The sequence below is a fragment of the Vitis vinifera genome, chromosome 13 (assembly GCF_030704535.1).
Source record: "Vitis vinifera cultivar Pinot Noir 40024 chromosome 13, ASM3070453v1".
In the NCBI taxonomy this organism is placed as follows: Eukaryota; Viridiplantae; Streptophyta; class Magnoliopsida; order Vitales; family Vitaceae; genus Vitis; species Vitis vinifera.
In genome coordinates, this window is record NC_081817.1 from 7,781,452 (window position 1) to 7,803,284 (window position 21,833).

The following is a 21,833-nucleotide window of genomic DNA, read 5'->3' on the forward strand; positions in this document are numbered from 1 at the left end:
AAATGGGTATAACATGCAGCAAACCCATTAACACTCCAATAGAGGTCAATCATCAGTTAGGAGAAAAACAAGAGAAGGAAGACCAAGTCGATTGAGGTATTTATTAGAGAATGATTGGAAAGCTTACCTACCATTACACACAAGACTAGATATAACTTATGTTATAAGTGTGGTAAGACATTTTATGCATGCTCCTCTTAAACCACATTTCAAAGTTACTTACAAAATTGTTAGATACTTGAAAGGAACTCTAAGCAAAGGCCCCTTGTTTCATGAAGGGTGGTGAACTTGAGTTAAAAGCTTATACAGATGTTGATTGAGCTACCTCCATGACAGCCAGAAGAGCAACTACCAAGTAATGCACCTTCTTGTGAGTGAATGTAGTTACTTGGAGAAGCAAGAAACAACTAGTGGTGGCTCGTTCCAGTGCAAAGATAGAGTTCAAGGCAATGGCATAGAAGATATGTGAACTACTTTAGTTGAAAATAATACTCTTAGATTTGCAAGTGAGTAAAAAGCCCAATGATATTTTATTGTGACAATAAAGCTGCTATAAACATAGGGCACAACCAGATTCAACATTTCCGACCAAGCACGTGCAAATTGATAAGACATTTTATAAAGGAAAAGCTTGACTCTCAACAAGTTTATACTCTATATGTTTCATCCTCCAACTAGCTTGTAGATGTGCTCACAAAAGAATCCCCAACGCAAACTTTCAACGGATAATTAGTAAGCTTGGGATGCAAATATCTTTGCATCAATTGGAGGGGGAGTGTCCAAATGGGCAATTATTTTCAATAAATTAGCTGTATATTTTTTACTGTATTATTACCCTTGATTGATATCTTCTATATTTTCCTAGTTTAATGCTCTATAGGTTAACTAGTGTATTCTATACATTTTATAATTTTTTTTCCCAAAAAATGTATCAATTTAGCATAATTCTTTCACAAATTTACAAGATTTATCTTACAATTGTTAGTACATGAAATTAAATTTGATTTCATTTACAAGCATGGATGCTTAACAAACAAAAGTTTCTGAAAACCACTAATAGAGATGACATTGGTGACTATTATGATGTTTAACAGCAAAAGTTTTTGAAAGACATCAATGGAGATAATATTGGTGGTTGATGGTGGTAACCACCAAGTATTGATGTTTAACAGCAGAAGTTTTTGAAAGACGTCAATGGAGATCGATTGCCTTTTATCTTCCACTAGCACCCTTCTGAGCAATGGTTGAATTCTTTAATTCTGAAAGAACTCTTATTTATCAAAATTTTACTGCATCGAAGTTCTGTAATGGTCCAACATCGTTTCAGTTATTGATCAATTATCAATTGATTCTTATGGGGATTAAATTTTTCATTTTCCATCCATTTGTAGTTAATTTATTTTTGTTCCTAAGGTTAAAGATTGTGCCATTAAATGCTGTACAAAATACAAACATTCCTGTCTCTGAGGTAGGTTGATGTAAAATAAGGTTTTCGGTTTACCTTATTTTAGGATTAGCATAATCTTTCTTTTAAGAAAAGTTCGAAACAATTGTCAATTTGTCATCGAGGACCCATGTGTTTCTGAAAACAAACAAAGCATCTCAAGAATTTTTCTCCATGAGAATATAACAACAGTTGAAGCAGACGTGCATAAGTAGTGCATGTACTTTGTGGTGGTCCTGCCACATTCTTTCAGGCAAACTGTTTGGGGAATGGAAGAACCTAAGAAACAATTTATTCTGCTCAAAAAAAAAAAAGGAAGATGGATGTTGCTATCAAAACTGAATTACTTTTGATCATTCTGGGTTGCTTCTTTGACAGCAAGAGGTTCATACCACTGAGGGCCAAACCCTGCAGCTTTCCTTGCCTCCTCATTGAAAGGAGGCTTCAATGGCCCCCTGAAGTGTGTCCTCACTGTTGCATGGAACTTCTGAATCACATATTTCTCGTCCTCTACAATTGTAGTTTCTCTTTCTGTGGCTTCATTTTCTAGAGATATCAAGCTGCATGGATCCGTGATTGGATTTCTAGACCTCAGACAAAGGTACTTAAACCATTTTACTCCTGCAGCACAATGGGTAATCTCTTCTGGGTAAACCACCCTCTCCAATAAATTTGCAGTCTTATTGTCACCTCCATTGCGAAAACGAGATATGGTTGTGGGTAGCACATCAAGTCCTCTGGCCTGTTTTATAACTCAATTGTGTTGTCAAAACAACATTTATAGATTGAAAAAAAAAAAAAAAACTAATGAATTGTTCAGACAATGCATGGGAATTGAATCATCAATTTCATTTTCCTAAGCCTATATAAGACAAAAAGAAAAATCCAGGATCTAGGGTGATTTTAAGGTCATTTTCAAAGATGTTTAAAAGTAAAAATGTCATTGTGTCATGAAATCTTAAAAAGCCCCTAAACTAATTTCTAGCTATTGCTCCTTTCTTTTTTTAAACAGCTCCATTCTAGATGATGAATGTATCATACACGGAGTGGAAACAATTCAGTTTCCATTTGACATTCAGAGTCACCCTATAGAGATCGTTCCATATTGTTTTGCATACAGCTTTTGTTGTTCATAACATTTTAAATGGGTTTACCTCCTGGCATTAATAGAATAGATGACAGAGCACTAGGCTCCCACACAACCTATTGCAGCTTAAGCTGCTAACAGGCCTTGAGGCATCAAATCCTATAACCCTGGGTATTTTTCCTAAGATTTGAATAATTATCACCATTCCATGAGATAGATTGTAGATCTTCCTGACTACTCAAAGTCATAATTTTATGCTTCAAACATCATTGGAAACAACATGGAATGATTTCTACTCCATATAATTTATCTAAGCAAAAACAAGAGATTTCTATAATTTATCTTACCTCATGGACACAGTGCTCAACTGCCAATCGTGCCAACAGATCCTTGGAAGTGGCAGTGGCTGAGTCCCAGAGTCCATCATGAGCCGGCAATGCTCCATAGAATGAACCCAGCTCCTCAAGTCGTGCTGCAAGGAGGGTGAAGTGCCTGCCTTCATCCTGAGCCACCTTCACAAAATCAGTGAAGAATTCTCTTGGCATGGCCTCTTGTTCACCAAAACGAGCAATTATATCCTATAAAAAATCAAGAAATGAAATGAAAAACATGAATTAATTCATGAGCAGTCAAAAATATCAGCAACAGAAAAGTGTTTTTATTTATTTAATTATTTGCTTATTTATTTTTTGAATAGACAAATAGGAATATTATTTTTTTATAGGAAACGACAAAGGGATATATTGATAAAAAGAAGTACAAGAAAAGGATGAGGAATTCTCCCACCAAAGAAAAACAAAACTACAAGGAAGCAAATACAAAGTAAAAACAAGCAAACTCTTTAGGTTAGACCAACCCAATGGAATTACACACCACTAACCAATCAAGTTGTAACACGTTAAGGGGAGTCCCCTTAAAAACCTTGGAACAAAAAGCCCAAAGAGAAGCAAGGAAATGAATAGAACCCCAAAGATTCTCTGAATTCCTTGCTTTATCCTAAAAAATCCTTGCATTTCTTTCCCGCCACACAACTCAAATTAAAGCGATGCACGCAGCTTGCCATAAAACAATCCCTCTCTTAGAAAAACCAAAACCGTTAAAATTGGTGGACAGCATGTCGGAGATGCTCCTCGGGGGGACCCAATCCGTCTTGGCTAACTGAAATAATCTGTGCCACAACCCCATCGTCAAAGAACAATGTAGAAAAAGATGATCTATTGATTCTCCATACTTCATGCACAGCTTACAAATATCAGGACTAAGGGCTTTGTAGGGTCTTCTCAACTGTAGCAAGTCATTAGTATTTACCTTCTTGTGTGCCACTAACCAAACAAAGGACTTGACTTTGAAAGGGACTTGAGAATTCCAAACGAACTTAGAAGGGAAAACTGGAGGAAAACCAGAAAATTGGGATAAGGCAAGAAAGAAATATTTAACTGTAAAAAGTCCTAAAGAAGATAAAGACCAGGATCTCATATCTGAAACCGAAGGTGATAAATGCAGACGATCAAGAGACCACATGAGGCCCTCTAAATCTCCTATCTCAGAATCGGAAAGGTTACGGTGAAAGTTAAAGTTCCAAGAGAAGGGACGAGTAGAGCCAAGAATTGAAGAAATAAGAATATTCTTATCCGTGACTACTCTAAATAGTCTTGGATGTTGGACTCCCAAAGGTTGGTCCCCCCACCACAAGTCTTCCTAGAACCGAATTCTTTCTCCATCTCCTACCACAAACCGAGTAAACTTGGAAAACTCCTGGGAGACTTGTGCAATAGCCTTCCAAGGACAACAATGTGACCATCTGACTATAGTGTTGGCATCCCAAACATTAGAGTGTGATCCATAAATGCTTAAAATAACCTGATGCCACAGAGTTGAACCCTTCCTAGGATACCTCCACAACCATTTCCCTAAGAGAGCTAAATTCCTTATAGAAATCTTCCCAAATCCCACTCCCCCTTTTGCCTTCGGATTATACACTATATCCCAGCTAACAAGATGATCTCTTTTGCCTTCCCCAACCCCTGACCATAAAAAATCTCTTTGCAATCTCTCAATTTTTGCTGCCACTAAGGCGGGAATCTTAAACAAGGAGAGGAAGTAGCAAGACATATGGGTGAGGCAAGATTGAATGAGAGTTATCTTGCCTCCAAAAGATAAATACACCTTTTGCCACCCATCTAATCTTCTCGAGATCCTCTCAAACACTGGATCCCAAAAGCCACAAGCCTTGGGATTCCCTCCCAGAGGAAAACCCAAGTAGAGTATAGGCCAACCAAAAGCCTTGCAATCTAGCAGCTCGGCCAACCTAGAAAGATGATTCTGTTCAAGATTAATGCCATAAATATTGCTTTTGTCAAGGTTAACCTTCAGCCCAAACACTAGCAATACACTCTTAAGGGTCTATAGATCCTCCTCTCGAGTGCTAGAAAAGAAAATGGTATCATCTACAAATTGCAAATGGGACACCCTTGTTCTGTTCCTACCCACCCTGAAACCCTCCAAGGCATTTCTTTCTTCTGCTCAATAACATCCTGCTCAGTACATCTGTGACTAAAGTGAACAAAAAATGGGATAAAGGGTCTCCTTGTCTTAAACTCTAGATGCCTTGACCCACCCTTTAGCATTTCCATTCACTAGGACTGCAAAAAATATTGTGGACAAACAACCTCTTATCCATTTCCTCCGTCTAGGACTAAACCCCTTCTTCTCCAACACATGATCCAAAAAATCCCAACTCACATGGTTGTAAGCCTTTTCAAAATCAATTTTGAAGACAACTCCTTCCCCCCCTGATCGTCTTTTCTCATCCACTATCTCATTGGCTATGAGAACTGCATCAAAAATTTGTCTCCCTTGAACAAAAGCGTCTTGAGTAGAATGGATAGTTTCATTTAGTACCCTTCTTAGACGCCCTGATAGCACTTTGGCTATTATCTTGTAAAGACTAGTGATCAAGCTAATAGGTCTAAAGTCTGAGATTTTCTTTGACATGCTTTTTTTGGGTACCAGAACTATGAAGGAGGCATTAGTGCTTTGATTGATAATCTCGCTTCTGTGAAACTCTGCAAACACTCTCACTAGATCCTCCTTGATCACATCCTAACAATCTTGAAACACTGCAATGGTAAAGCCATCAGGCCCTGGTGCCTTATCCCTATCCAACTGAAAAATAACCTTAAAAATCTCTTCTTCAGTAAAAGGGGAGTCCAACCTAAACGCACTCTCTCCAGATATAGAGGACCAATCTAAGCCTTCAACTCTCCAAGACTCTCTAAAAGGGCTCGAGTAAAGCTTTTCAAAATACAAGATCTCCTCTTTGATGCTCTCTGAATTATTCAACACTAGGCCTCTTTCATTCTCCAACACCTTGATATATTTCCTATTTCGCCTACCATTAGCCACTTTATGAAAAAACTTTGAGTTACAATCCCCTTCCTTAACCCATTTCACCCCAACTTTTTGTCTCCAATGAATTTCTTCCCTCAAAATCAATTCCTCTAACTCCCCTTTTCTTAAAGCTCTCTGAATTAAAAGTTCAGAGGTGAGACCCCCTTCTTGCTCAATGGAATCAAAGTTAGCTAATTCGAACCAGATGCGTTTTTTCCTTTCGTTTAGCTCTCCAAAAGAAGCCTTATTCCACTCTTTCAATTTGTCCTTAACAAATTGTAATTTCCTCATGAACTTGTGACCTTCCCACCCATTTCCTTGAAAATATCTCCACCAACTTCTAAACCTCTCCTTAAAATTAGGATGTTGCAACCACATATTCTCAAACCTAAAAGGTGTTGGGCCCCACTTGAAAGGATTGGTTTCCAAGACTATCAGCCAATGATCCGATGTCCATCTAGGAAGAGCTTCTTGAAGGCTTTGAGGAAATAATTGTTCCCACTCATTTGAGTAAAGAAATCAATCCAATCTCTTGCACACGGGAGACTCTTGCATGTTTGACCAAGTGAATGGTGCGCTCCGTAACGGTGGATTTAGCAATTCACATTCTCTTATAAAATCATCAAAGTCCCTCATGCTTGGGGTTAAACTAGAACCTCCCAATTTTTCTGAACTTCTCCTTATGACATTAAAATCGCTCCCACGCACCAACACGAGAAAGAAAGTCCAAAAATGTCTGAAAGCTCCACCCAAAAATCCTTCCTAAGTTCTGGGTTGTTTGGGCCATAAACTGCGGACAACCATAACGATCTGCATCCATCCAAAGCAAACTTGACTGAGACCGAAAAGGATCCTATTACCACCTCCTCACTGCGCAGTTTTTTGGAGTCCCAAATAATCAAAATCCCACCCGAAGCCCCGCACGCCGAAAGAGTTGCCCATTCCTTATTTATGACTGTCCAAACACTACCCACAAACCTTCTATCACACTCTACCTTTTTTGTTTCCTGAATCATCACAACATCCGGATTTTCTGACCTCAGAAAATATTTAACCACCGTTCACTTTTTCCTTAAACCCAAACCTCTGGTATTCCAACTAATTAACTTTATGGAAAAACCTCACAGACCCTAATCCTCCAATCCAGTTCCAACAGGTCTCACATACCTGTGGAGCATCTGCTCTTCCTCCTGGAATATACCTTAATATCCAGAAAACTTAAGACCTCATGCACTTTAGCCATTTTCACAGGGGACAGGCCTTCTATTTGGAACTCACCCGAAAGGGAGCCTGCAATCACACCCTGGTTAACTGTAACAAGGTTGGAGACCTTATTAGGCAAAATGGGTTTAGACATAATTGGGTTAAAACTCTCGATCATCTGGTATGGATAAGCAGGCTGAATCTCCTCCACAACAAGTTTAGGGATGCCAACAGAAATTTGACCTACAGAACCAACGTCGTCTTTTTTGGAAAAAAATTCAGTGTTTAATATTATTATTAGTGCCTAATAGAAAAAGGGGGTATGCTCCAAGTACAAGGGGGTGATACAAAGGTCGCCAAGTGGCAAAAAGGAAGCAAAAACAACCACACTCCGCTATCTACAGTCTAACCAATCAATGAAGTATAACAAGGTCAAAGGACAATCCTGTAGTTACCGACAAGACCAATGGAAGAGGAACCAATGAAGGAATCTTTGAGAGATTGATGCAATCACTCCACTCCATCAAAAATCAAAGATTATATTCCTGGCATACAGTCAAAAACAAGCACAAAGGAGCAATCATCCAAACTTTCCTCCTATTCCCCAAAAACTGTCATGACAGTCCAGAAGCGCTTCTCTCGCTACATAAGGGAGCACCCAGGGGAGACCAAATAGAAAGTACAACAGGTGCCACAGTCCCCTTGCCCATAATGGATGGTGATACCTTTAGCTGCTTTCTTACACAAGCAACAATAGTTTTTGGAAAAGATCATCCTCCAGTCTTGCAATTATATAAAGCCAAAATCCTATGCCAATCCCATGCAAAGAAGCACACCTCGGATGGGCCCAAGAACACAAACTTCCCTTAGGAGAAAACATCTCTAACTCCAACCTCCAAAGCAGAATAGAGAGATTTAATAGAGAATTTCCCAGTCTTAGCACCCTGCCAAACCAATCCTTGTCTTCTCTGAGTCCTCCCTTTTCCTGAAGCCTCCTAAGTAAACCTCCAACACTACACAATTCCCAATCATGGAATTGTTATGAGAAACTAGGATTCCAAGGCCCCTAATCACCTGAAACCTCCCAAGCATCATCCTTTGAAACTGCTAGAATAAAAGGAGGGGAAAAATCTCTCAAAAACATCCAGTCTACACTATTACCATTGCTCACCTCTAATTTGGTTTTAACCTGAAACATCCCTCACCCAACTTAATCTGATTGCTCACCTGTAATCTGGTTCTAGTGTGAAACATCCTCCACCATCTTCGTATTGCTTTCCACAAACCCACACCATACACCTCCCTTCACAAAAACACCAACCTCTTGGCTCTTTTTTTATTTTCTTACAATAACCAACCTCCAAAGAAAGTCTCTTTCCAAAGTAAATCTCTAACTCCATTTTCCAAACAAAACTTTGTTTGGGAAAGATATGGCTCTACGGGCTATAGCCCTTTTCTTTTCATCCATACAAATGGACAACCATATTACGAGGTAAGGTTTCTTCTCAAAGGCTCCACCTCCCTAAAGAAAATCTAGATGGATTTTCTGCAGTCTCAAACTCAGAACCTAGGGATGACTGAGAGAAACATAAAGTAACTAGGTAAGCTGGAAATGGTACTTCTGAGCAGAATGAGCCTCCCACCCTTTGAGAGGTAACAACATTTCCACAAGGAATACCTTCTATAAATTTCCTCTTCTATCATATCCCAAACTAAACCACTAAAGACTTAAATGGGGCTTCCAAAAGTAAACCTAAGCACATGGCAGGCAACTTTCCAACCGCTCAGCCTAGCAAAGACACTAGCTACTACACATTAGGGACCTCTCCCCTAGAAATTAATCACTTTTCTCCATTTGAACTTTTAGATCTAAAAAAGCCTCAAAACTAGAAAAGGATCCAACTCATTTAAGTCATTTGTTTCAGACAAGGCTCACAAAAGGGAAGGGTCTCATCTCCCTCTTCAATCCCCACCCAAAAAACACAATATAAAACTACCCCCCTTGCCTTCCTCAAATGAACAGCCTTCCTCACCGAGAGCAGTAGGAATGGAAAAAGGGGGTCGACCTAAAGCCCATTGAGCTTTGGAAAAAATCAGAAGGTATACAACTCAACATCACATAGAACCTCCTTGTTGAGATGCAAAACCAAATCAAATCAATCCATTTATACCCTAAGACCACCTTACCTAGCACTTCAATTAACATGAGCACAATTTTTTTCAGTGTCTTACTAATAACATCACCTTTGGAACTCTTCAACCTCAAGTCAATGATATAATTTTCGATTAGAGCCACATCCAGAATTTACGTACCCCTTACAAAAGCATTCTAAGAAAGTGGTAAGAAAAGTGGTTTTGAATTCTTAGAACTTCTTCAATAGCCCCAATTATGCCCTTCCCTCAACAAAGTCCCAGTAATGTTGTCAAAACACCAAAGAAAACCATTTGGCCCAAGGACTTTATCCTTCTCCTTTCCAACCTGAACAACACAGCATGAACTTGCTCCTCAGAAAAGGGCTCCTTCAAGCTTGAAGGACAAATCATCAATACTAGTTCTTCAATTTACCCCAGATCAGTTGGTAAGAAGTGGAAGTAACTCGCCACTTCTTAAGAACATCCTTCATCAACCATACGCCATTCACCCTTAGTCCAACAATGAGAATCTCTCCTTCAGCCACAATTCCTTTGACTAATTATCACCTAAAGAAAAAATCATGATAAAAGAAAGTCATTTTAGAATGTTCAGTCAAATGCAAAGAGCAAGACCGATACACTAAGCAAGGCAGTGATTTGCTTGATTTTTAAGTGAAATGTGGAGCAAGGACAACAAGAAAGCTACAAAGCACTCATATCAAGGGGGTGAGAAGACATGGTAACTGAAAAATAAACCAACAAACAAAAACCATGGCCAACCCAGAATCTTTAGAATATTACAGCATTGTTGAGTCATGCTGTAATCAAATAACATCCGTCGTCGCTTCCTTCTTCCATGAATTTAAGCTTTAAACGCCAGTGGATTTGAAGATTGTGTCAGAGCTTAAGAAATTACACACAAGATAATTATCATTGCCCCGTCTATGGTTTAGAAAGATGAGTAAAAAAGGGGTCATACCCAGGACAAGTCAATGGCCCAGCTTTCAGTGTGGACAAGACTATGCACAATGGCCTGCCGACTCTGTAAGCTGCCAGCTTTTCCCAGCTTGGGCATGAGACCGGGCGGAACCAGCTTCACCTGCGGCAGCAGGGTGATTGAGGCATTTCATCGAACAGGTAGAGTATAACATGAAATGACATTGAGGAAGGAGGTAGTGAGCGTACATTACTGAGCCTGGCGGGGCGGTCAGGCACGGGGAGATGGAGTGATGGGTGGTAGGGCAGAGTGATGGAGCCCTGGAGCCACTTGGTCGCGACTTCATCGCCCAGTCGGGCCTTGTCGAATGGGTCGGCGGTGTTTAGCACACGTAGCGCAGCTTCCACTAATGCCTCCGTCGGACGGCCCATCTCTTATACTCTCTCCCAGACCAGTTACTTTATTCAAAATAAATAAGTATTATTTATTTTTGCCTCACAATAAATAGACAGCAGTGTTTTCAATTATATCTAAAAAATGCAACATAAAAAAAATGGATAATTATGTTTTGGACCCAACTAAATCCAAAAATTAAAATTTGACCCATAAAAATTACATAATTGATGGAAATGATATAAAATATGAAAAGATCAATATACCCTTCAAAACTATTTTAAATATTTTCTATCACAATATTTAATAAACTCTTTTATCTTAATTTTTTTTAATAATTATTTTAAAATTTTATTATTTTTAGAAAACTAATTTTTTTTAAAAAATATATTCTAAAAATATATCATTTTAAAAAAATAATTTTGACATATTTTTAGTTATTTTTTACATACATAATTTTAAATATATATATTTTCCAAAATGTTTGATTTTTAAATAATAATAATAATTTATTTTTATTTTTTTGGAAAAGAGTGTATTTTTTTTCAAATCACTAAATTAAATTAAATTTTATTGAGGTTTACAAAAGGAATAAAATTTAAATAAATATTTTTCTACTATCTTTTTTTCATAGTCAATAAAGGTCATTTTTAGAAAGATAAAAAATTCATATATTTCTTCTTAATTTTAACATTTTCTTTATGTCTTGAGCTTAAATGATGAACTTATATAAAACAAAGTTTAATTTTTGGACCCAACTAGATCCAAAACACAATTGTCCCTAAAAAAAAAAATCCTACTTTCTGTTCTATGTCAGGTCACCCAAAAACTTAGTTGCACAGGGATCCAAGCAACTTAATTTATGGATTCCAACATCTATTTTTCGAAAACAGTTCTTAAAAAACAATTTTTTTTAAACAATATTGTTTTTTTAAACAATTTTCAAAAACAATTCTAGAATGTTTTTTTCAAAACAAAAGTTTGAGAACTTGGAATATTTTCAACCAATTTTTTATATTCCAAATAAATTTCATATGAAATATTTTATTTTCAATCATTCTCTGTATTTTTACAATTATTTTTTAAAACAGTGCCTAAAAAACAATTAAAATGTATTATCAAAAAACACCCTATTTTCAAAACAATTTTCAGAAATTATACCGCTTATGAATGTGACAAAAATATATAAAGATGTAGAAGAGGAATGGGAAGGAATAAAAGGTATAAAATTCTTCCTTAATATTTAGTCTGCACAGAGATCCATATGCATACAAAAATTCCTAACACTAAAAATAGAAACTTTCCTAACTTAATTACATCCCATCCCTTTAGTGACGGGATTGCCTAATTCTCTCCTCAATTACAAAACTATACAGCCATGGCTTTCCTAATGTTATTCTTCCACAAAAGACTCTCCACAACTCAAAGGGGAAAAATCCCCTAAAAAGGACATCTCATTTGACTAACTCCTCACTTGGCTAAGTGATCTATAATACCATTCACTAAGCAAGGAGTCCAAAAGAGAGAGCAATCCAAACCTCTAGCACACTTGCAATTTAGTAAAAGGCACATATCATTCCTCCATAAATCTCTCCCTTTCTTAGATACCCACAATATAACAATTTTTTTTACCCTCCTTCAATCAGATTGAAAAGACTTATAGCCATATCTACCAAAGATTAAAATTTCTACCTATGATCATCCATTCCAATTTTTTTACATCCTAGAAAAATTTAACCTTTCATTTACCAGAGAGAAGTCAATCCAATAAGACTTTATTAAGAACTTAGAAACAGAAAACATAAAGAAGGCATGAGCTTGGTAAGAGCATACATAAAGTAATGACTACAAAACTGTACTTCCATGACATAATGGATATCATTTCCTTTGGTCTAACACATATAAGCTCCATTTATTGAAGTTTTACATATACTTCCTGAAAGAAAAATCTTTCTTGTGCATGAAAAAAGAGTGTCATTCAAAAACCCAGGAATTATAATTTAGTAAATATTCTGCATGAGAAAGCATAATACCAAGCATCCAACCACCCAGCAGAGAACCATTTGTTCTACAGAGTGGGATGGATGTAGAAACAACTCAGGATTGAAACTTGAGGAGAAAAGGGGCACCTAAAATTTGAACCAACACCTAGCACAGAGAGTAACCAAGAAGAACAAACAAATAGCAAGAATAAAGACAGGCAAGATAAATAAAAGAAAGACACCAGAAATTACAGGCAACTTCTTTTTTAAGTGTAGCCTTGATTTGAATTTTCTTTTAGAATATGAGAATACAGAAAGCTAATTGAAAAGGAAAATGTGATCATAAGCTTTGTACCCATGGTTCTCATGAAATTGATATTTGCAAAGTAAGACATTTTGGAGTGTAGACCAAGTTTTAAGTGGACATAATTCTGTAGCACAATTGAAGCTCATCATCAGATATTTCATATATAGAAGTTTAACTAAATCTGGTGTCCAAGTGAAGATGCAAATAGAATACATCAAATATAAAATAACTAATAAGCACCAAAATTATAGCTCTGCAATAAACTCTGCATGGAGAAGATGTCAAATTGTGTTTCAGAATAAGATCTGAACTCAAAGCTAATATTTTTCATGATACTAATGATGTTCCTCATGTACTTACAATCAAAATTCCCAAGAGATTAGATATAACTGTCATTGCAAGAGCAAGTGCGGAATTCCCCCCAGCAAGCTGTGTTTTAGCAATACAAATCCTCAGTTAAATTTAAAACCTACTCCATGCAGAACCATGATTTTGGGAGAAAGATTCACATGCCTGAGTCAGTGCCACACCACTTGATAATGTTGTCAGCATACAGCTAAATATAGGCAGTCCTGTAGAAGTCAGAAAAGGTTTTAAACAGTTTGCAAATTGGCAAGAGAGAAATAATAGATGACTGCACCAGCACAAGATTGTGGATCCTGTGCTCACTTCAAAGGCAAAAGTTAGCATTTGCCCGATGTCCTCAGTGTCAATGAAAAACAAAAGAACACACACCATTATCTGCAACTGAGTAGTGTTTGCCCTATGTGCTTAGTGTCCATGAAAAGCAAAAGATGGTATATTCTATGAATGGAAAAAAAAAACCTATTGGGAACTAAAAGGTGGTATCCAAATGATACTAGTTTCAAATGAACCATCACTATAATGCTAATGTTGGTAGTAACAGGGGAGGAGAAATCTCTACAACTATCAGAGAAATCACAAGACTAAGAGCATTCAACACTTTTCACTTCAAAAACCTACCACTCTTTTCTTTAAACTGAGCTTGAAGATGAACTTTGATGCAAAATAGGATCCAAACGTTTCAGTTTTTTATAGGAAGCATATAACTTCTTAAAAGTTAGTCTATTACTGTTTTGAAATTATTTTGGGACAATAAACTTTTGCAAAATTATGATCCTTGCAGCTGACTCTTCGAGAAAAAAATGAAGTTCAGTGCCATACCAGTTATAAATTCTTGAGGTTGGAGCTGAAATTGCAAAATAAGCCTTGAAAAGAGGGGGGTAAATAATAGAATAGAATAGAACCCTGCACTGACAGGAATAATTGGTTAACAGCATAAATGCATTTTTACTGAAAAAATCAAATTTATTATTAGAAGAAAGATAAGAAGTACAAGGAAGGGCTATCCTTCTCAAAAAGAAAGCAGGAAATAGCCAAGGTAAAAATACAACCCAAAAGGCCACTCCATCAATAGGAAATATTGGTCCTACAACAAATCAAGTGGGGACATCATCCCATACAAACCCCTCCAAGGTCCTAGCTCTCCTCTTAGCCAACAGATTGGCTTCCTAGTAAGACCTGGACCTGCATAAAAGGGAAGAGCCCAGGTCCCTGGATCACGAATTCTCCTCATCCAATGGTCCAGCCTCAAGGACTCTCTTAGTTGTTCAAATTTGAGGTTTCCACAAGAGGTGCTTTCCAATACTATATTTGAAGTAGTTGTTTGAATTTCTTATGATACACAACTGAAATAAGTTCTTAATTGTAAAAGGACTCTAAATGTAAGGATTGTTCTTGGATTACCAAGCGGGTTTGAATTAACTTCATCTAATTGTGTTTCCCCCAACATGAAAGAAAACATAGGCAATCTTTAAGTGATAACAACCAAGGAATCTAGTTTTATCATGAGATTCCTATCTTTCAAGTCCATCACTACTTCTATTCCCAATCGGTTTGAGAAAAAACACATAGCATTTCCCCACCATTATCTTTATGAGTTCCCAAAAACCCATCAAGCCTAGAGGTTTCCTACTGAGCATCCGTTGAACATTCAGATGGAAACTTCCATATGGAAGACCAATCTCCTGGTTAATGAATTCCTCTTTGTGATGCATTCCATATAAGCAGCCTACAATATCCTAGCAATGAGACTCTGCAGAATACAAAAATTTCATAGCCACATACACTGAGAGAGAGATCAAGAATTGAAATGTGTCATATTTCTTCCACTGTTCCCCGCTTTTCCCAAAGATCCTACTGATTCTTCCAACCAAATCACTCAGTGGCTAAAAAAACACACCATTCCTCCCTCTTTCCGTAGCCCTCCGAGGAAATGGCCATCATACCCAAGAGAAACAATCAACAGATTCTTGCAAGGCAAAGGCATTCTACATTTTTCTAGACTAATGATAAGAAAAATTGAAGAGCAACACATAGTATAGATAAATCATTCACCCATCCCAAACACCTCCCCTCTCCCCTCCCAAAGAAAGAAAGAAAAATAAAAATAAAAATGTAACTTTAGTAAACCAAAAAATATTCAACCATCTAGATATAGTCTAACAGAGAGATCCTTTTTTTTTTTTTATCAGTATAGTCTAACAGAGAGATCTTACTTAACAGTAGCTTCCTTAGAGCCCAGCAAAATCAAAAGTTTCCTTCTTTCATGTTTTGAGGTCAATTTTGATGAATATTAACTCTAGATTTAGAGCTTTTGCATCCCTAAACTTGGAGCACCAACACTGGAAGGCTGGAAGGTTAATTTTAAAGACAAAGTAAAACATAAAGGGAGGTAATCAAGATCAACAGAAACAACATGAGAAATAGGACAACAAAGCCCAAGAAGATGATATTTTGCAGAATAATCTTCTCACTTTGAGTAGAAGAGAAATCATCCAATCTACAATATATTGCATTTTCTTGAAAGTTCAACAAGGTAAAGTATGAATGCATAAAGAAATATCCCTAAAAACCAATAACTCAATGAAGAAAGTTAAGCCTCTCTCACATTATATTTATTAGCAGGGTACAATTGAAACCCATTATAATGCCATTGTTCAATATCAGTAACTTCAATTGGATAGGACAGGAGTGAGGCAAACCTCCACCCATCAAAACAAATCTTTCTTGATTCTTTCCTAAGATTTTTGTTTTGCACAACAACAACAAAATAAATAAATAAATAAATAAATAAATAATAAAATAAATTATAATTAACAATAAAGACAAAGGTTCCAGGGGAAAAAAATTGCAGATAAAGGATAAACAACATGAACTTCATTTTTGTTTTTAAACAAGAAAAAAAATGTATTCTAAAATCAATTCAACAAAACCTTATCCCCAATAAATGAAGTGAGCTATACAAATCCAACTGCACCTTAAACTACATCAAGATTGATATCAACTGTTGAATCACATGCACAGACTCAACCATATTATTTTTACCCTCCTTTTCTCTTTTTAGCACCTTAAACCAGAACCATATCATTTCTTTTGGTGCAGGTAGGTCCATGCAGTATATGATGGAACCATCTCTCCTTAATTTCCCCATCTAGCCCTCAATTGGTATTTATCCATAACTCTCACAAATACACCATTTAATTATAGTCTCCATAAAACAGTAACTCTTGTCTATATAAATATATAGGAAGAATTTAAAATCCAGGGACAATGACTCTTGATTCACTTTCCATCATTCTTTTCTCAATGATGTTTAGTAGAATTAAAGATTAAGTACTTAAACTTTAGTGTTGAAACATAACCATTGAAGGTTTAAAGTATTTTAAACTGAAAAGCTTTGGCATCACTTCAAGACTAAGTAGTAAATTCAATTAAACTATTTAACAACTAAAAGAAATTGAACTCCAAAAATTGTTTAATTTATAACTTTAGATTCTTTGAATATTTTTTCGGGATATTATCTCAATAATAGTAAGGCCACAATGCAGGGCTATCAGGTTGGAGATCAACCAAATCACAACCCAACCTCACCTTAGGTTGAAAGTTTTTCCAAGACCTATGTTGGATAAGATGAACTCCTGATGAACCAACTTATCGGATTGCTCAGATTAGGTATGAATCAGGTAGCTTTTTAGTTATATTTTTTAACAGGTGCAAAAAAATATATTATTAAGTGTCAAAAAGGGCCCCTGATACAAGTTAACCATACAAGAAACACATGTAAAAAACAAATTAAAAATGGAAAAAAACCTAAAACAAGATCCTAAGCTAACAACAACCCATTAATGCAACCCATAAAGGACAGGCTTCTTTTTCCTAAGGAATTCCCTGACAATAGGAACAGACTTCATGCAAAAGTCATTTAATCTTAACTTAAAACTCTCCATTGGTTCAAAAATTGTCTCAATTTCACTTCATCTAAGTATGCTAGATATGCATAGGGTTTTGCATTCTTCCATTCCTTCCTTTTCCTTTAGGAAACAAAGGTGTCATGTCAATTCACCAAAAAGCATGGTTAAAAGTTGCAATATCAATTGTCGACTCAACAAGTTACGAGGCGAATTGGTCTTAACATTTTTTTTTTTACTAGAAACAAGAATTGTATTAATATCATATAGAGATTTCATGAGAGGGAGGAGGAATCCTTCCACAAATATACAAACCTGATCTAAACCACTAAAAAACTCCGCTATACAATTGAAAAGACAGCTTGGCTACTCTTAATGGTGGCCCAACCCTAGTGGTGTACGTACCGCAAGCCAACTAAGCTAAATGACATTTAAAGGACATCCTTTAAATTCGTTAGTACAAGAGGCCCACCAATCATGTGGACATCGTGTCTGCATTGGGGGGTAATTGTGATATCCCACATATAAGAGAAAAAGTTTCTGGTACTATATATGTAGGAAATTCTTTTAACCATGTAAATTCATTTTAAAGTCTTGAGAATCCATTGGTATAGAGTGGACACTATCTACATGAGAGAGAGCAGAGCATTACACAAAGCATTCCCATCAACTAGCAAGGAGAAAAGACCTAGAAATTAGTCCTTGAGCACGTACTCCTCGTACCAAACATCCAACCACAAACTAGTCGTCCACTAAATATTCACCAATTAGTAGTTGAGTCGGGGAAGATATTTTTCATTCTTTATGATTTCTAGAGCCTTTTGTCTGTAGGACCTCCACCCAACCCGGTACCAAACATCCAACCACAAACTAGTCGTCCACTAAATATTCACCAATTAGTAGTTGAGCTAGGGAAGATATTTTTCATTCTTTATGATTGCTAGAACCTTTTGTCCTTAGGACCTCCACCCAACTTGGAGCAAACCTTAACCTAACCCAACACCTTCCATGACACCAAACCTTCAATCATCACCTAACTTCATAGTGTTATAGGTAATTTGTTACAATTGAAATTTTTTTCAAGTTTTTAACCTCCCAAAAAAAAAAAAACAACAACAACAAATAGAAACATCTTATATTAAAAATATGGTCATATGTCATAAAAATATATACAGTGATACATGTTAAGCCAAGCAATAGTTAAATTTAAGTTGCCAAGGCTTCAACCAAATCCTAACCATGCCTAGGTGGGGTAAAAATTTTTAATGAAACCAGTATCTTTTGTTTTGGTTAAGCTCAAACCATCCAAGCATGATGCGACCCTAACCAATATTAGTTTGCACAAAATGTCACATGGACAAAACACTTAAACAGTTGGAAAAAAATTACCAACACATGGCATAAAAGCCTGGAGAACAGCAACACTTCTATCATATCCCTTGGGCCTGAGGCTTTTGAGGACTAGCTCAAGTGGCAAGGGGTTGGGGTGGAGATGAAGTAAATTCCATGCTGATTCCATGTGACAGAAAATGAAAGGGAAATAAAGCAACAACAACACAAACCTACAAAAAAGGCTGCTATCATAGTCTTTGTCCATGTCAAAGCTACTGTGTTAGACTGGCATCCACATGGCCTCATTTCATAGCATTTTAAGATTTTGCAATCTCATATAAAGCAGTAGAAACCATGTTACTGCCCTTGTTGCTTGGATTAATTAAACGTGACAAATGGAAAATGCATGCAAAAATATTAGCTAACATCATGAAGAGGTGAAATTTTTGAGTTAAAGATAAGAGTAGAACAAGGAACACAGAGGAAAACTTAGACCAACCCCATTACATGGAAAAATTAACGTGCAGATGAAGATGGTTCAGAAATTGTCAAAGAAGACCAATGATGGCACCAATAAGAGCATGTAAGATGGAACAACTTCAGGAGAAAGAAGAACCATTCATATTATCTGGCAGAGAATTATGGAACTAGAACCAAACAGGATCTATTTTATGAATGCTTTAAAAAATTTTATGGACTCATTCAATTTCCATGGGACTCCAAATACTAGAGCTTTGGTATAGTCATTAATGCCTTTATTTCATATTGGTGTCTTTAATCCATTTCTCTTTTTAACTTTCATTCATTGATGAAGTGCTAATTATTTCAAACCAAAACACGTGAACAAAAATAAATAAATAAACAATTCAAAAATATATTAGACATGTGACCACAATAAATGAATTTGGAGAAAAAAGGGTTTGCACATATAGTGAGCCTATCAATAAAAAGAAGTGGAAGAAGAAGTTAGAATATCCAATCACATACCTAGAATAATGCCATGGACACCTCTATAGTAAGTGTTTGTCAATGTTCCAGACCTCTCCTGTCCAGCTGCAACCCAAAAAATAAAAAATAAAAAATTGCTAACAAACAACTTGAATTGTCTTTAATTAAAAAAAACAAAAAAAAACACAAATGTCACCTCACTAGTTCCCAATTATGCTTTGATTCTACAGGTATTATAATTTAATGTACAACAAGATTTCAAACTTCCATTCCAAATCATATGCAGCAAAGAGGGGTGACATCCCTTTACGGAGTACAAAAGTTTCCCAAATCCTTCATTTTTTTTTTTACATTCAGAGTTAAGTTTCTTTTAAAAGAAAAGCATTAAAACTTTTTCCTTACCCAACAACATATAAAACTACCCCAATTTTTTATCCATAGTTCTGCTGCATGAGATAAACTGCCACTGAGCTAATAGTATTTCACAGAAACTCCTAAAGACAATCAAGAAGCATTCTTATTCTTTTCTAAACTTGAATAATGGAGCAAAGAAAATTTTCAACCATAAATGAGGCAATTATAACCACCAAAATGTGACAAAAAATATGGTCAGTAGAAGCATCTGGAGGAAAACCCCTTGGAATCCCATGAAGTTGGAAGTTGAAAGCCTAGTACAACTCCTTAGTGCTTATTACCCGATGTCCCAGATTGTAAGCTTCAATCTTTTCCCACCAATTGTGAGCAGCATAGTCTTGAAATCAACTCCTGCACATGGTTAAGACAATACCTAAAGCTCAACATATATCAGATAGAAAAAACTGAAATGGTGAAGCCTATGAGAAGAAAGTGAGGTTGGTATTGCTACTTTAATTTACAAGCCACTAATCATCTAGTGCATATAATTCTTCTAGCAGCGCCATGAAAATTAAAACTCAGACGGCTACAAGCCCAAAACCATGAAAGAAATTGTATCTTATGGTTTAAACATTTCCTTGAAGTTTAAGCATAAGCCAGGAAAACTTTCTAGTTGCTGACAGAACTAGGATTAAAACTAAGTTACCTACTCTAAGGGTGAAGAACTCCAACATATAATTTATGGAATCCTAGTCCTAAACTCCTGGGATCAGGGAAGCAAATGGGTGAGAGAGAGCGAGAGAGAGAGCGAGAGAGAGAGAGGGTACACGGCAGCAGGCGAGATCGCGAGGGAGGAAAATGGCGCGATCACGACGGCGAGGGGGATGATGATAAAGAGGGGAATCGAAGAAGGAGAAGGGGGTTCGCAGTCGAATCCAAGATGTTTGAACTGGAGCTGCTCGAGAGAAGAGGAAAATCCCAAATAGTTATAGAGGAAAGCAAAGGGGGAGTCTCGTCTTGGGTCAGAATGGGTTTGGCGAGCCTAGGGTTCCTAATGGAGGGACTAAATCACTGCTTAAGGGAGGAGAAGGAAGACCGGTGGGTGAAGGAGTGGAAGGAACAGGGGAGATCCTTCTCACTGGTGCGAAGTGTTAATAAAGCGGGATGTTTTATCAGACTAGGGGTAACGGATTTGGAACGAAAACAACATCGGATTTTCATCCCGAAAGGTAGAGGAGGAAAAATGGGATGGTCGGCAATGATGGAAAACCTTCAGGTCCTACGCATGTCAATCGGCAGAAAGAACCAAATGCAAGGGGAAAAGGTAGGGGAAAACATGGATCTGAAGAGATCTTTTGCGGAAGCTGTGAAGAAAACGATGTGCAGAGCTATAAGCCCGGTTCAAGTGAAGATAGAGAGAAAGGAAATACAAAATAATTTGGAAAGATTGAAGCATTGTGTTGTAGGGAGGTGGAACCCTAGTTTTGGGGATGAAGAAGACTTGGAAAAAGTGGGGCGATTTTTGGCAAGCTCTTGGGGGCTGAAAGGGAGTCTAGGGTTGGCAAAATTGGAAGATAGCAAAGTTCTATTGGAGTTTGAGCTCTTGGAAGAAGCTAAACGGGCCTCCCTATCAGGTGTAAAAAGGATGGGAGCGATAAGGCTGGGGTTCGAGGAATGGAGGCCATGGGATGGATGCAGAGAGGAGAAGGAAGATAGCGAAGAGATTTGGGTTAGAATTTTTGGGTTACCAGTGCTATTGTGGAATCCGACTGTGTTGAGAAGGGTGGGGGAGGAATGTGGAGGCTTCATCGACATCGATTCGAAGACGAAGAAGCTGGAAGAGCTTCAATGGGCTCGGATTCTGGTTAGGTCGGCCGGTGGTGACAAACCGAGCACGCTGGAGATCGGGATCGAGGAGGAAGTCTTCACTCTTGCCCTATGGTGGGAGAGCAGACCGACAGTCAGAAAGATAAGGGTTGATAGCCGAAGATGGGGGGAGGTCAGGGACGATAGTAAAGCACGCGCTGACTCGCGCGTGGAGATGGAACCGGT

At 37.2% G+C, this 21,833-nt stretch overlaps 1 protein-coding gene across 6 annotated transcripts; it reads right to left on the reverse strand.

Moving 5' to 3' along the window:
- Window positions 1–1,473: 1,473 nt before the first annotated feature.
- LOC100266166 (uncharacterized) lies at window positions 1,474–21,616 on the reverse strand. Of its 6 annotated transcripts, none has more exons than XM_019224456.2 (9): window positions 21,530–21,616; window positions 20,123–20,192; window positions 19,467–19,532; window positions 14,062–14,145; window positions 13,237–13,448; window positions 10,443–10,652; window positions 10,237–10,356; window positions 2,879–3,109; window positions 1,474–2,186 (listed from the first exon to the last, which is right to left on the reverse strand). In XM_019224456.2, exons 6-9 carry the CDS (start codon window positions 10,623–10,625, stop codon window positions 1,788–1,790), a joined length of 933 nt encoding a protein of 310 aa, XP_019080001.1. In that variant the 5' UTR covers window positions 10,626–10,652; window positions 13,237–13,448; window positions 14,062–14,145; window positions 19,467–19,532; window positions 20,123–20,192; window positions 21,530–21,616; the 3' UTR covers window positions 1,474–1,787. The 6 variants fall into 6 exon arrangements, with proteins under 6 accessions (XP_019080001.1, XP_010658684.1, XP_010658683.1 ...); XM_010660382.3 differs by lacking the exon at window positions 21,530–21,616 and adding an exon at window positions 20,488–20,576; XM_010660381.3 differs by lacking the exon at window positions 21,530–21,616 and adding an exon at window positions 20,293–20,414.
- Between the last annotated feature and the right edge of the window lie 217 nt (window positions 21,617–21,833).

Bases quoted from the DNA above. Each gene is read 5' to 3' on its own strand.
- LOC100266166 (XM_059742242.1), bottom strand. From the start codon at position 10,625: ATGGGCCGTCCGACGGAGGCATTAGTGGAAGCTGCGCTACGTGTGCTA. The intron at 10,357-10,442 runs GTACGCTCACTA...CTGCTGCCGCAG, and splicing joins GCCCCGCCAGGCTCAGTAAT to GTGAAGCTGGTTCCGCCCGG. The intron at 3,110-10,236 runs GTATGACCCCTT...GATTTTTTATAG, and splicing joins GGGCCATTGACTTGTCCTGG to GATATAATTGCTCGTTTTGG.